Below are 12,615 nucleotides of genomic sequence, written 5' to 3'. Positions count from 1 at the left end.
CCGCTCAGGGCAGGGTCTCCTGGCCGGGCTGCTCAGCTCGGAGGGCAGGCTTCAGGTCCAGAGAAGATCAGCCGTTAGGTCGGTTCTCCCTGGGCAGCAGCTGGGCGCTGCTGGGGGAGGAGGGGCGGCCCTGTCTGCTGAGTGAGCAAACACGTCGTTTACCAGGGACGGCTCTGCTTTACCCACCAGACGGCATTCACTTACTCAATTCTCACAGCAGCTCCAGGAGGGGTGTTCCTGGGACACCCCCCCCTCCACCGGGGTTGTGCGGACGAGGAAGCGGGCAGACTTGCCGGAATGCATCCCGGGCAGTCTGGGCAGTCTGGGCTCCTAGCCCCTTAGCCCCCAGGGGCCCCCTCCGTAGTGCAGCTGTGCAGGAGCAGGACGGGGCCTTGACCTGGAGGCTCCCAGCCTGGGGTCAGAAACAGGAGGGGGTGACCCCCTCCCCCGACTCCGGCCCCCACCGCAGTGGGCTGCAGGATAGGGGGTTGCCAAGTAGAGAGAGACCAGCAGGGTCAGGCCAGCTCCCTGTCAGAGGACCAGCCCCTCCTGCCCTCTTCCCCACACGCCTGCCCAGATAGCAGGAGCCCCAGGCCCAGAGCCACGGGACCACCTCCGGCCCCTGGTTTCAGCACCTCGGCCAGCGCCGGCGGAGGGGACCCCATAGAGATGGGCTTGGGAAGTGGGGCGGGGCGGGTCCTGGTGGCGGGTTTCACTTGCGCATTCGTCCACTCAGTTCAGTCACCTGGAGGCATCCTTGACTCCCGCCAGCTCCTACCACCCTTGGGTCCTAACCATGGGAGTTCCTCTCCGGCTCCCTTGGCAGGATGTCCAGAGGCAGACTGCTCTCACCGCCCGCATGGCCCATCTCAGCCCGCATGGGGTCTGTGCAGCAGCCCCTAACTGGAGCTGCCGTGACCTCTGCGGCCCTGGGCTGGTCGCGACACGGCAGCCAGGGGCAGCTTTCGGCACGTGGGTGGGATCACACTGCCTCTCTGTGCACAACCTTTGCTTCTCTTCTCTTGCCCCGCAAGCCCCAGGGTCCCACAGCCTCGCAGACCTTGCCTCCACGGAACACGTCCCCTCGGGGGTTCACTTCTGTGGGGGTGGTGCTCCCAAACGTCCACTCTGCTCCCCCTCTTTTCTGGAAGGTCACCTTACCGCAAAGCCTTCCTTACCCACCTGACCCAGAACCCCGACCCTCCCAGCGTTCCCCAGCCCTCCAACCCTAATTTTCCTCCTTAGCACCTGTCATGTGCCACTACGAATGTGTCTTGTCTTGTTTATTGCCAGGCATCCCCCTTGGAGTATCAGCTGTCTCTGCAGGACCAGCCCAGACACCCACTGAGAGTTGCTGAAGAAATAAAGGCAGGAGTGATTCTTTGCTGCCAATTCCCGTGTGAATTCACCCTGCAGAGGCCCCCAGACCCGGGGTCTGTCCTGGCCTCCTCACTGGCCCCTGACCAACTCCTCCCTCCCACCCCACCCAGAGCAAGGCTGCAGACCAGACCTCGGCCCCCGGGCATGACTCGACCAGACCCACCCAGCCCTAGGTCCGTGGGCGGGCCAGCAGCAACCCGGCTCTCGCTCTGTGGTGGGAGCACCTGGGCCCTCCAGCCCAGCCCCCCTGGAAATTCTGATCCCGTCCATGGTGCCCCCGCAAAGTGACAGCCTGTGGGCCCCCAGCCTGGATCTCCTCCTGTCGGTCGCCTCCTCCCTTCCCATCCAAGGGTCCAGCTCCCTCAACTCCTTTTCTCCTCTTTAACTGGACTTCTCCCTCCGACTTCAAGAGGCCAACTCCAGCTTCAGGTTGCACTCAGATGCTGCCTCTTCCAGGAAGACTCCCAGTCCTAGGCAGAACTAGGCCCCCCAGTCCTGGCACTCCTGCCACACCTAACACATTCCTGTGCTCTGGAGGGGCACAGGTGCCCCTGCTCCCAGGTACCCACCAGGAATGTGTAAGGTAGACAGGTGACCAGTCAGGAAGGTCACCAGGGAGCAGGAGCAGACCGCTCCTCCCTGACTCCCTGGGTTGAGGGGGTGGCAGGGGAGGAACCAGGACTCTGGGAAGCCAGCGCCCTATTTACACAGCCACCCCTGGACCGTGGACACTGCCACTTGTGGCCAGCAGGTGGCGCACCTCAGCCAGCATTCCCACTGAAAGAACCTACTTAGCAGCTGTCAGGGGTCCTGCTCAGGCAGACAGGGAAACTGAGGCCCTAAGAGGGGCCGGGCTCACCCTAGATCCCTGAGAGTGGGAGGTGCCCCAAGAGGCCCTGCCAGCCCCCAGGTCTCCCCAGCAACCCCACTACCTGCCTCCCCTTGTTTCCCTGCCCCCACTGCAGGCCTCAGCCCACCCCTGATTCCCTTCACCTTCTTGCTCCCTCTCCCCCGCCCCTCACAGACCTGGACTCAGCCTCCAGCTTAAGGACGGGCAACAACCAGGAGAGAGGGGACACATGGGGCCAGTGGTCCTACTGAATCCCCGGGGCAGCTTGCCTGGGGGTGGGTGCAAGTTGAAAAGCTTGAGAAACCCCTCATGCAGCTGCATCACAGCCCTGCCAACATGCCAAGAAGGGCCTCACTGCTTCCTGAGGAGCAGGATGGGTGACTCTCCCATACAAAAGAGCCTCCTACACCTCTCCAGATCTGGGGCCAAGTCCAGCTTTGCACTGGATCTGCAGGAACCAGGGCTGGGCATGAAGGTGGACTTGTGAATATATGCTGTGTGTGTGTGTGTGTGTGTGTGTGTGTGTGTGTGTGTAGCATGATGTCCTGCTTATGCAGAGAATGGAAACTGCATGAGCTGGTGGCTGGATGGGTAACAATGGGGGTGCTGAGGAGCCACTCCCTCTAGATCCTGGGGCCCAGGCAGCACCACTGACCATACTGGGTCAGCTGCAGCTGCATCCTTCATGAACCTCCATCCCCACAGCCCACAGGATACAGCCTCCCCACAACTCATCCTGGGCACTGCTGTGGGCATTCATCAGAGAAAGATGTGGGGTTCCATGAACTTAAGTACAGATGCAATTCAGAGAAGAATAAAGAAGCACTTGAAAAACAGAAACATGATGACAGAAATGAAATTCCAAAGCAGGATGCAAAGATAAAGTCAAGGAAAAAGTCTCAGAAGGTAGAGGGAAAAGAAAGAGACAGGGGGAGAAAGAAAAAATGAAAGATGAACTTCTTTGTGACATTTCAAAACAACACCAAGAACAAATAGAAAGACTACAAGCTTGAGATGGGGGAGGAGTCCACGTGTCAAGCAAGATGCAGATTGGCATCTGACTTCTCAACAGCAACAATGGAAGTTAGAAGAGAATGGAGCCAAGTTTCCAAAACTCTGAGGAGAAAAGCATCCACTAGCTAGACTTCTATACCCAGCCAAACTATCAACTGAGCAGAAAAGTGGAATAAAGACCAAAAAAAAAAAAAAAACTTGGCCTTTGATTTCTCCCTTTCTCCAGGTTCCTGGCAGACGGGCTCCCCCGCCCCCAAATAAGGGACTAAACCAAGGGAAAAGAGGACAGAGAATCAAGGAAAAGTAGCCCCAACCCAGAGAAGAGACAAAGGGCCTTTCCAGGGTGGTGAGCAGAGGGTTACAAGTGTCAGCGGAGTCCTAAGGGGCGAGACTGGAGCAGACATTCAGAACACTCTACAGGGAGGCCTTAAGGGAAAAAGAAGGAGGGAACAAAGGGAGGGAGGAAGTGGGGAGGGAGGAAAAGAGGGAAATAGACCACTTAATGTATTTGAACCCATTTGGCAGAGAGTTAAACTTGCATCAAAGAGCATGGAGTTAGTCACAGCTGCATAGGAAACTATGCAAGTAAAAAAATGAGGCCACTATTTTTTTAATTAAAAAGCAGCACCAGATCATAGTATGCTAACATGGGGTGGGAATAAATATAGGGCAGGAGGGTCCGCCTCTTCTTAACAAGCTTTATAATTATTATTTGACTTTTTAAATTACATAGATGCTTAAATTTCACTTTTTTTTGGGGGGGGGTCTTTTTGCCTTTTCTAGGTCCACTTCCCGTGGCCTATGGAGGTTCCCAGGTTAGGGGTTGAATTGGAGCTGTAGCCACCGGCCTACACCACAGCCACAACAAGACGGGATCTGAGCCGCGTCTGCAACCTACACCACAGCTCACGGCAACACCAGCTCCTTAATCCACTGAATGAGGCCAGGGATCAGACCCGCAACCTCATGGTTCCTAGTTGGATTCGTTAACCACGGAGCCACGACGGAAACGCCTAAATTTCACTTTTAAAGGAAATTATTTGCTGAATTTAGAAACGTAGATGAAAGTAAAAATATACTTCTGAACAATGCCAGAGAAAAAACACCCAACGGAAATTACAAAGAAAGCAACTGAGCACCAGGCACACCTCCCACGGTCCGAGGCCATAATGGCTCCAAAGGAAGATTCGGTCCTACACGAATGCACCAAAAAGCAGGGAGAGCACAGCCGAAAGAAGCCAGCCTTTGCAGGAGGTAGAGCCAAGTGTCACCCAGCCCGTGGGGTGTCACCTTGGCCTGTGTGTGGGGACGCCCTTCAGGCATGAGGGGGAATTTGACCGGGAGCTAAAGTCCCTCTGCCCGGACTGAGCTGGCTCAGCCACTTAGTCTGCCACTCCTAGTGGCAGGACCTCCACAGGCCCTCTGCTGAGCCCAGGCCCTCGGGGCAGTTGTGTGTATCTGTGAAGTGCTGCACCAGGGTTTGGGCCGGCTGCGGTGGGTCCTGGGCCGGTCGCGCATCTGAGGCCCGCCAGAGAATCCAACACAGGGCAGGAGGGGTCCAGGAGAGGTTGGACTCGAGAGAAGGGCAGGCTGGAACCCGCCAGGGGACATCTGGAGCAACAGTGGCACGCCTTGGGGACAGCCAGAAACGTTTCTGGGAAAGGACTGTGCAGGCTGCCAGCAGTGTCCCGGTGGTGTTCTTGGGGTGATGGGGGGCTCTCTGCGCCCAGACAGAGTGGCAGGACCAGATTCCCATTCCTACCAGACATACCTTAAAAAGGGATAGAGGAGATGAAAGGACATCTCGGAGACGTCGGCTATCAGGCAGCAGAGGACAGAGACCCCAGCAAGAGGGGAACCGTCGAGGCGAGGCCTGCAGCCCACTGCCCAGAGGGGAGAGAGCACCCAGGAGGGGCTCTTCAGCTGTGGCTGGGCCGAGGCTCCGCGGCTGGGAGTCTGCAGGGCCAGGACCTCGGCTCCAGAGACTGGCACAGCGGCCCCTTGTGTCTTCAGCGGAGTGCACATCACCGCGGGGGAAGGGACAAGGCCAGAGAGGGAAGGAGCCCCTGGGAGGGAGAGGGAGGAAAGACGCCTGTACTTCCTGCCACGATGGGACCTAAAAGAGACGTGGGCACAGCAGCAGCCCTCAGCACCACCGAAAGTGGGACGCAACTCCAGTGTCCACTGACAGATGAATGGATAAGCCAGCTGGTCTAGGCACACAATGGAGTATTGCGCAGCCTTAAAAAGGCAGGACATTCTGGCACCTGCCACAGCGTAGATGAACCTTGAGGACAGATGCTCAATGACTGAGCGAGACGCACAAGATGGGAACATTCACCAATGTCAAAGCCACAGTATCAGGCAGCCAATCAAAAGTTACCGGGCGTACAAAGAAATAGAAAACTACAGGAGTTCCCACTGCAGCTCAGCAGGAACAAGTCCGACTAGTATCCAGGAGGATGCGGGTTCGATCCCTGGCTCTGTTCAGTGGGTTAAGGGTCCAGTGTCGCCATGAGCTGTGTGTAGGTCACAGACGCGGCTGGGATGTGGCTGTGGCTGTGGTGTAGGCCGGCAGCTGCCGTTCTGATTCCACCCTTAGCCTGGGAACCGCCATATGCTGCAGGTGTGGCCCTAAAAAGCCCAAAGTTAAGAAAGAAAGAAAGAGAGAGAGAGAGAGAGAGAGAGAGAAGAAAAGAAAACTACAAAAGGAGAAGAAACATCAGTCAATAGAGGCAGACCCAGAGAACCTTCCCCCACTGTTGGTGGGGCTGTAATTAGGTGTGGTCACTATGCGGAACAGTAGGAAGGTCCCTTAAAACACTAAAAATAGGAGTTTCCTGGGGTTTCCTTGTGGCACAGTGGGTTAAGGATCAGGTGTTGTTGCCGCTCTTTATGGTGAGAGTTCAATGCCTGGCCCAGGAATTTCCATATGTCATGGGTGCAGCCAAAAAAAAAAAGAAAGAAAGAAAGAAAGAAAAATAAATAAATAATAAACAAAAATTAAAATTAAAGACCCCCTAAAAATAGAGTTGTCATACAATCCGGCAATCCCACGCCCAGGCATATATCTGGAGAAAACTCTAATTCAAGAAAATACATATTCCCTAAATTTCATAGGAGCATCGTTTACAATAACCAAGACATGGAAGCCACCTAAGTGTCCATTGAGAGATGAGTGGATAAAGACGACGAGGTACTGGGAGTTCCCGTTGCGGCGCAGCGGTTACCAAACCCACTAGCATCCATGAGGATGCGGATTTGGTCCCTGGCCTTGCTCGGCGGGTTAAGGATCCGGCATTGCCGTGAGCTGTGGTGTGGGTTGCCGATGTGGCTCGGATCTGGCGTGGCTGTGGCGGTGGTGTAGGTTGGTGGCTACGGCTCCAGTTTGACCCCTAGCCTGGGAACCTCCATATGCTGCAGGTGTGACCCTAAAAAGATTAAAAAAACAAAAGGTGTGGTACACTCATACACCAAGGACTATTGCTTCGCCACAGGAAGAGAATGTAATGGTGCCTCTGTAGCAACACGGACGGACCGAGAGACGATCATGTGCTGAGTGAGGTCAGAGAGAAACAGGCAAAATTACCCATCACTTCTACGTGGCGTCAAACACACATGCACGTATTTACAAAACAGAAGCCGACTCCGAGACAGAGGAGACAAACTTATCCAGTTCCCACTGTGGCTCAGCGGCTTCAGAACCCGACTAGCGTTCTTGAGGATTCAGGTTCAGCCGCTGGCCTCACTCAGCGAGTTAGGATCCCTAGTGGCCTCAAGCTGCAGCGAGGTCGCTGGCTTCACTGTCCCGCCTGGTGATTCGGCCTCATGGCAAAGCCAGAGAACCACTCACTCCGAATACTGGTTTAGCCACCGTAACAGAGACCAAAACAACCATGGCTTTAAAAAGACCGAAGCTTCATTTCTCTTGTGGAAAAGACACGCAGCGGTTCGAGGAGCCAGGGTGGCCTGTCCTCCTGGCTGGTCCAGGGTCCCAGTTTGCCCAGGGCCAAGACGCTTCCCAGACCTCCAGTGTTAAAACCGCAAAGTCCCAGGCCAACCTCCTCCAGGGATGCTCTGCCGTGGCCCGGGGCCGGGGGGCCCTCCGACTGCAGAGCTCCGCACCGGTGGCCTGTTTCCATCCAGAAAGGGGAAAGAGGAAGTAGGGGCAGGCCTGAGGTTGGAGCCACCTCTTCTGCTCACCTCACACTGGCCAGAGCCCCAGGCTGGCCGCCCAGGAGGCCACACGTCCAGCTGACACTAGGGGCTTCCAGGCTCCCATCGTTCAAGGATCCTGAGCATCTCTCAGCATCCTCTGTGCGTGAGCGGGGCAGGTGGAGCGGGGACGGCGTATGTCAACAAAGACAGGGCTTGTCACGGAAAAGGGAGGCCCCGGGACCAAGGGGACCTGTTGTGAGCCTTCACCCCGTGGCCGCCTGCAGCCTTCCCAGCACCGGCCCTCCCCCCACGAGTTATTCCCAACCCTGGGATGAGCTCCCGCTTTGCCCCCATCAGTGCTCTGGGACTTTGGCTGCATCACGGCATTGGCCCCGCCAGCGGGACCTGAAAGGTGGGCACCCCTCACCCTCTGCGGGAGGAAATGGCTGAGAGGAGAAGGAACGAGCCAAGGTCACCCGCTCATGTGCAGCAGGGCTGGGACTTGTAACCACGACGGACGCTCAGTCTGGGCCAGGACCGGGGCGCCCAAGCCCTTCGACCTCGCGCGCCTCCCCGCGCCCAGGCTGGGCTCGGGACAGCCAGCCAGGGGGCCACGTGGGGCGAGGCTGAAGCAGGCCGGAGCCGCCTGAAATGGGGTCCTGGGGCCACGTCCTCTCCCAACCCGGCTCCCAGAGGCAGCAGCGGCTCAAAGCAGAAGCAGGGTGGAGAGCATGACCCAGGGGCCTGGTTCAGGGAGGAGACCCTCCCCCAGCTGAGAAGGCTGGTGGCAGGGGCTGGGGATTTGCTGAGAAACCACGCTGCCAGAGGCAAGGCCGAGGCTGGAAGCCAGGCCCCACCCAGATGAGGACCGGCCCCCCCCACAGCCGTCCTCGCCTTTCTTCCCCTCTGGGGCTGGAGACCTGGGCGAGGAAGGACCAGCAGCCTGAGAACACGGTGATGCTTTAGAATAAAGGTTTATTTTTCTCGATCTGCAACGTACATGTTCACGTCGTACAAAACGACCCCCAGCCCCAGACCAGGGACACCCATGATCCCTCACCTGCACCCCAGCAGGTGGCCCAGAAAGAACACTGGGTAGAATGGAACCGCCACCAGGTGGCAGTGGGAGGTCAGGTGGCACCATCATTGCCCCGCAGAGCTGGCCTGGCACCAGTGAGAGGTGGCCACAGAGGAGATTGCTGGTCAAGAGGGAAGGGGCTCTCGGGAAGGCGGACCCTCCTCCAACCCCCCCCCCCCAGGCAGCCAGGGGCCACATCCTTCTCAGCCAACACTCCCCTCTCGTTGCGCCTCCAGTTCTCACTGGGGTGGGGGATGCTCTCCCCCCCACACACACACACACTCATAAGCTGGTGACTGGCCCAAGGCCACCCAGCTAGTGGGCATCATACCCAGGCCTGTCTGACCCCCCAGCCAGGCTGCCCGGCAGCTCCTGAGACACTGGGCGGAGGAGACAGGGACCTTTCCTCCCCAGAGGGTGTGGCCAGGCCAGCCCCAGGCAGGCTCCCAGGCAGGGCAGGGGGCAGGTCAGTCTCACCCGCAGGCAGAAGCCACCTGGCCAGGAGTGGCAGAAGGTGGGAAAGGAATGACACTTTGCCGGAGCCCCTCGGGGGGGCCCCCTCGCAGAGTGACACACAGACTCCCAGGACCCACCTCCCAGGGCAGTCTGGGGGTGCGGGGCACCTGTCCCCCTCCCGGGATGGCTCTCCCTGCTTCCTTCCCACCCTCAGTTTTTGTCCCTCGGGGTCCTTCATTCCCCCCCGCCCCCCATGGACCCCTGCGCTCGCCCACCACGGGCCCCTGAGAAACGAAGGCTCCTACCGGACAACCCCCAGCTCTCTGCCGCCAAGCCCAAGACTAACGCCCGCGGCCGCCCCGCCGACGACGCGGCGGCCGCATCGCCGGCTCCCAGGAAGCCAGGGGGCAAGGAGCGCTGCTTACCCCGAGGGACCCACCGCCAGGTTCCGGCTGGGAATCCGGCAGAGTTTCGCGAGAAGGGGGGTGGCCCTCGGGGCACGGGAGGGCGGCGGTGGCGTCTCCAGGCAGGCAAGGCGCCAGGAGCGTGGGCCCGGCGCGCCCGAACCCCAGCCGTTCCCAGCCGTTCCCAGGGGTTCCCAGCGCTCGGCGGCGCCGCCCCGCCCGGCCCCCTCCGGCAGCGCCCGGCCCGGGCCTGGCCCGCGTCTGCCCGCCCGGCGCGCAGGGCCCTGGCCGGCCTGGAGGGCGCGGCGCCGGGTCGGTGGGCTCCTGCTGGGCGGCCCCGGCGGAGCCCCTGCCTCTGCCTCTGCTCGCGGGCCGCCCGGGGGCCGCGCCGTCGCTGTCGTTGCCGCCGCCGCCGCCGCCAGGCCCGCCGGGTCTAGTGGTCCTAAACATTTCACAATTGCGCTACAGAACTGTTGAACTGTTAAGAACCACTGGACCCGGCGCGCGATCCGCGTCTGCCGCGCTGCGGGGAGAAGAGCCCCGCCGCCCGCGGCCCGCGCGCCCTCCGGCCCGGCGCTCCGACGCCGGGCGCCCGCCGAGCCCCGCGAGCCCCGCCGTCCCGGCGGCGCGGCCCCTGCGCCCGCCGCCCCGCGTGGCCCTGCGAGCGCGTCCCGGCGGCGGCGGCGGCGGCCCGCGCCCGGCGCTTTAAAGGCGCTGCGGCCGCCCTCCCCCGCCGCCGGAATGCGCCGCGCCGGCCCGACCGGTTTTTCCGGGCAGGGCGGCTCCCGGGCCGGCCGGTCGCGCGGCCGGTCGTCCGCGGCCCCGGTACCTGCCGGGCGCGCCCACGCGGGGGCGGCCCTGACTCACCCGCCTCCCGGCCCCGCCCGGCGCCCGCGGCGTCCCCGGGGTCCGCGCTCCAGACGCGCCCCGGCTCACGGCGGGGAGGGGGCGGCCGCGGCCGCGTTGGGGCCCCGACGAGGACCGGGGCGGCCGACAGCCAGTGCCCAGGTTGGGCCCGTGGGCTCGAGGGAGGGCCCGGCGGCAGCCGCCCTTCCCTGTCGCCCTCACTTCAAAGGGAACCTCGGGGGCGGGGAGGAGGGGGACAAAGGGAAAGTGAAACTAGAGGGCGGGCGAGAAGCGCCGGCCGGTTTCTGGTTCCCAAACCCCGTCTGGCTCGTCCCAGACAGCAAGGAGGCCCCTGAACCGCCTGGAAAGCCACGTCGGGGGGGGCCCCATGCTGCCCCCTCACCATCCGCCCCGCGTAAGGGGGCGCCGCGCTGCCGGCCCCGCTCTCCTGCACACCCCGCCACAGCCCCGGCCTGGCACGCCTGCACCCACCCGCACACGCGTAGCCCCCTTTCCTCAGCTGGAGGTGGTGGGGCCTGAGCCGCCGACCTCCAAGGCCTCTGTTGCAGTGGAGCTGCCCGCTGGGAGCCCGTTGGGGTCCGAGCTTTAGCAAAGAGGAAATTTGGAGGGAGGTGACCCCTGAAGTCCTCAGCCCGCACCGGGGTGGGGGGTGCGGCAGGCGGCCACCATTGGTATAAACCCAGGGTGGCAACACGAGCCCACGCTGCCACTGGAGATGGGTGTTCCCTGGGCTCAGGAGACCCAGCGTGGTTCCAGGCCGGGACACAGCCACCCGCCTGTGATGGGCCCTCCAGGCGGCTTGTGCTCACATAGGCTGTGTTGGTCCCTGTCACCTTCACCTTGAAAAGTGAGCAGCAAAGGGTACATTGTTTCCGTTTGCAGTTGTGGACAAGGTGGCTCAGAGAGAAGCAGTGACTTCTCCCGAGTCCATAGGCCTGGGTGTCAGTGTGGGGCCGGACACTGGGGAGTGGGGGGTGGACAGAGGCTTGTGACCAGAAAGAGCCTGGGAGTTCCTCCTTGCGCCCCGCCCCCCACCTCTCACGTCCCGTCTAAGCCCTGCGGCGGCCCAGTCCTGGCAGATGCCTCCCGACACACTGTCGGTATCTCCAGCGACAGGGGACAGTAAGAACGGAGAGGAAGAGGTGACAGGTACAAACACCCATGGCTCCTTCTGGCAGTGGGAGGTACAGGTGTGACCAGGAGGGAAACTGTGGCCGGGGGTGGGGGGTTCCTGGCTGAGGAGTCTGACTGTGTGTTGGAAACGTGGACAATGGCCTAAATGAGCTGATGACCCTGTGATCCCGCTGATTCGAGACCGGCTGTTGGGAGCCAAAGCCTCATCCAAAGTGAAATGACTGGGTATGAGCAGCACAGCTCTGTCCAGGGGGTCTGGTGCCTCTGAGACCTCACGGGCTCAGGGTGCCTGCCACCTTAGACGCGGCCCCCTCCACTCAAGCCGGCGCCCGCATCTCACGCCAGCCCCACGCCGTGTCCCCAGGTGGTGCTACCTTCAAAAGGTGAGGGGCTGGCCTAGCTCTGCCCTGTGCCAGCCTGGGATCCTGAGCACAGGCCTGGGCCTTAGTTTCGTCAGCTGTTCTGCGGGAGGGTAGGTGAGCCCATGCTTCCGCGGGGGTGAGAGGCTGGAAGAAGCCAGCACAGCACAGGGGAGTCTCAGCCCTGTCGTCCCGGCGGCCCCTCCACCGCCTGCGCTGGGTACAGAGGGCAGCCCTTCCCTCCCCTGCTGCTGCTGGGCGATTCTCTGAGGAGCTGACTTACAGGAACTCAGAATGGCCCTGGAGAACTTTCCAGACGTGCCCCACTCTTTCCAGAGCTTTTGCCGAGACACCTGCCCAGCCCGGGAGCTGCTGGTTGTAGGGCTGTTCGCCTGAGACCCAAGGCCGCACCTGCCTGGCTGGCAGAAGCCTCTCCCCCAGCGTCACTGACCCACTTGGGGAAAAGCCAGCTCAGCAAGTGTTCTGGCCATGGGACACCCAGGATGCAGTGTCACTGGCAGGTTGACACCTGCTCTGGGAGGGAGGTGCCATGTGGGGTGACATGGGGCACCTGCAGCTTTCACAACCGGGGGTCCCACGGGGCCTGGGAGAAGCGCCGAGTGTGGTGAGGCTGAGCAGTAGGCTCTGTGCCCCCACCCCACGTCCCTCGTCCCTCGGAAGCAGAGCCAAAGGTGGTGGGTGCTTCCAGTGAGCTGCCGAGGACCAGGCGCCAGAGAGGAGTGCCCAGCCGTGGGACGTGGACAGTGCCCTCCAGCAGGCCTTGGTCCCACTGTCCTTCCTGCCTCCCTCCCCTCGGGCCTTCTGAGGGTCCCAGGCCACCAGCAACCAGGGGGGCTGCTGGCTCTCCGGCTCCAGCGCCCCCTCAGCCCCCACTCGTTGGGCCTCCATCAGGGT

General features: G+C 61.2%; 1 protein-coding gene across 1 annotated transcript; it reads right to left on the bottom strand.

The window, feature by feature from the left end:
- Nucleotides 1–8,357: 8,357 nt before the first annotated feature.
- On the bottom strand, nucleotides 8,358–12,609 carry LOC146402113 (uncharacterized). The gene is made up of 3 exons (XM_084970320.1): nucleotides 12,363–12,609; nucleotides 10,590–10,790; nucleotides 8,358–10,169 (listed from the first exon to the last, which is right to left on the bottom strand). The coding sequence occupies exons 1-3, from the start codon at nucleotides 12,607–12,609 to the stop codon at nucleotides 9,358–9,360; spliced, it is 1,260 nt and encodes a 419-aa protein (XP_084826446.1). The 3' UTR covers nucleotides 8,358–9,357.
- Nucleotides 12,610–12,615: the final 6 nt, after the last annotated feature.

This window comes from Sus scrofa, chromosome 7 (assembly GCF_054392235.1).
Source record: "Sus scrofa isolate SSC_HxYL_T2T_F1_AM1 chromosome 7, Sscrofa_HxYL_maternal_Yorkshire_Landrace_v2.0, whole genome shotgun sequence".
NCBI lineage: Eukaryota > Metazoa > Chordata > Mammalia > Artiodactyla > Suidae > Sus > Sus scrofa.
Note: the sequence above shows the minus strand (reverse complement) of the source record. Positions and strands in the feature narration are given on the sequence as shown.

What these genes read in the sequence shown, in the direction of transcription:
- LOC146402113 (XM_084970320.1), bottom strand. Translation starts at nt 12,609, where the DNA reads ATGGAGGCCCAACGAGTGGGGGCTGAGGGGGCGCTGGAGCCGGAGAGC. An exon ending in GCTTCCGAGGGACGAGGGAC is followed by an intron (nt 10,791 to 12,362) that starts GTGGGGTGGGGG and finishes TCTTTGCTAAAG; the next exon opens with CTCGGACCCCAACGGGCTCC. An exon ending in CCCCTTACGCGGGGCGGATG is followed by an intron (nt 10,170 to 10,589) that starts GTGAGGGGGCAG and finishes CGCGCCCGGCAG; the next exon opens with GTACCGGGGCCGCGGACGAC.